Here is a 2140-nt window from a genome sequence, read left to right as displayed (position 1 = left end):
AAAAAAAAAAAAAAAAAAAAAAAAAGTAAAGATAACCAACATTTCTATAGTACTATAATGCGCCAGAATTAAGTCAATTAATCATCACGTCAACCTGCCGAGGTTTGACAGGATGGGAACACTAAAGCACAAGAGAAGAACTTGGCAGGTGGAGAAACTGAGACTCTAGAAATTCAGCATTTTCTCAAGCATCTTGAATTCCCGCTCCTCATCCTCCTGCCACCCAGTTCGCCATTACAGCCCCCACTTATACCTGGGTGCGGTGGCGAAAACGTCGGGATGCAGCTCGGCCAGGCCCACGCGCTCCTGTTCGTAGCCCTTCAGGGACTCGATCCAGGCCTGCACCGGGCTCAGATGAGCGGGTACTGGGCGCTCGCACTTGCGCAGCACGGGCGCCTGAAGACCTGGAGCGATTGGGAGAGGTCAGGGGTCAAAGTCAAGGGTTAGGGCTTCCCGTTCGCCAGCCCTCCTAGGGTGACCCCAGTAGCCTCACCCGTGCTCGCCACCGGCTCTGGATTGTCCACCGGCCGCGCTGCCTCATCCGCCAGCGAGGTGAGGCCCTGTAAGGAGCGGGCGAAAGTGAGAGACGACCCCTGGACTCCCAACATTGCTCCTCCGACCCCGCCTCCACTCCCTGGCCTCACCCGGCAGCCTGTGGGCCGAAGCCAGGCCCGCGTCCCGGCCCGGACTAGCTGCAACATCGCAGTGTAGCCTCCCACGCCACGGGAGGTCACGGCTCCGCCGGCCGCGCGCGGCGCTTCCAGATGACGTCACATGCGCGACGCTTCCCCCCACCCTCCGGTTCAGATTCCGCGCTGGAAAGCGGGGTGTACAAGAGCGAGGACGGAGAGGCCTGGCCCAGCGTGCCCCCACTTCTCCTCCAGAACTAACCCCCAGACCCTAGTTTTCACTCCTGGCTTAAGGATCCTCTGCGACACTTGGGGACGCGAGACCACCCAGCAAGAAGCCCCATTGCCTTAGGCTCCGCCCCCTTGGGGGTCCCGTCGCCAACGAGCGCCCGGCTCTATTCAGCCAATGAAGGTTAAGTCTGGAAGAATGGCCCGCCCATAGCTGGGCGGTTCTGGGGCGGGCACCGAGGGGACCACCACCAATGATCGTTAAGCTTTTGCTGTCAGTCACGCCCACCAGGCAGGTCACGCCCCCATTTGGCCTCCGAGACGTGAGGAGGTGGTTTTTGTGCGTCCAATTCCACGGTTCTGTTTGTTTAAAGGCGGGGCCTTATCGCCTATAGGAAGCCCTCTGCGTTGGGCCGGGCGGACTGTGCCTCCCGGCTTAGATCCCCAGGGTACGGCTATGTCGTCCTGAAACCCTTCAGGTTAGGTCTGTGTGTCCTCCATCCCCTAGGCCAGGGTCCTGTCTCCTCTTAGGCCTTCCAAGGCTCCCCAAGGACAGAGCAAAGTGGGGAGTCCACAGATCCTGACTTGCCTCCCTGGTCCTGCCAAACCCTTGAAATCCAAACGCTCATTATTAGGCTTCCACCTCTACCTCCAGGGGGCGCCACAAGTCCACAGTAGCCTTTTCTTTTTCTTTCTTTCTTTTCTTTTTTGTTTTTGAGACAGGGTCTCCCTCTGCTGCCCAGGCCGCCAGGCTGGAGTGCAGTGGTGTCACCATAGCTCACTACAGCCTCCAACTCGTGGGCTCAAGCGATCCTCCTGCCTCAGCCTCCTGAGTAGCTGGGACTACAGGCAAAAGCCACCATGTCGGGCTAATCTTTAAATTTTTTTTAGTAGAGATTGGAATCTTGCTATTGCCTAGGCTGGTCTTGAACTCCTGGCCTCTAGTGATCCTCCTACTTCTGCTTCCCAAAGTGCTAGGATTATAGGCGTGAGCCACAGCGCCTGGCCTACAGCAATCTTTTCTACTTGGCCAGGGCTGTCCATTTGGTGGCCAGTGCAGTCTAGATCAAGCTCACTGGCCAACAACGTGGTATCTGAGCTAACCTCAGTTTCCTCATCTGGATAATGGGGAGGTTATGAGATTTCAATTATGTAATGAAGGCGAAGCGTGCCATGCCTGGCACAAAGTGCAAAGTCAATAGCATTATTATTATTATTATTATTATCATCATCATCATCATCATCATTATTTGAGACAGTATCTTGCTCTGTTGCCCAGGCTA

At 55.9% G+C, this 2140-nt stretch overlaps 1 protein-coding gene across 1 annotated transcript in view; it reads right to left on the bottom strand.

The window, feature by feature from the left end:
- Window positions 1-945, bottom strand: part of MRPL4 (mitochondrial ribosomal protein L4) — a 5438-nt gene extending 4493 nt beyond the window's left edge. The window contains exons 1-4 of the mRNA XM_012641238.1: window positions 645-945; window positions 494-560; window positions 248-404; window positions 131-140 (exon numbers count right to left, since the gene is read on the bottom strand). Of these exons, the coding sequence (XP_012496692.1) occupies window positions 131-140; window positions 248-404; window positions 494-560; window positions 645-701 (291 nt within the window). The 5' untranslated portion in view covers window positions 702-945. The remainder of the gene's footprint in view (window positions 1-130; window positions 141-247; window positions 405-493; window positions 561-644) is intronic.
- Between the last annotated feature and the right edge of the window lie 1195 nt (window positions 946-2140).

Source organism: Propithecus coquereli, unplaced genomic scaffold (assembly GCF_000956105.1).
Source record: "Propithecus coquereli isolate 6110/MARCELLA unplaced genomic scaffold, Pcoq_1.0 Scaffold164, whole genome shotgun sequence".
Lineage (NCBI taxonomy): Eukaryota > Metazoa > Chordata > Mammalia > Primates > Indriidae > Propithecus > Propithecus coquereli.
The sequence above is the reverse complement of the archived record's forward strand: the minus strand, read 5'-3'. Positions and strand labels throughout refer to the sequence as shown.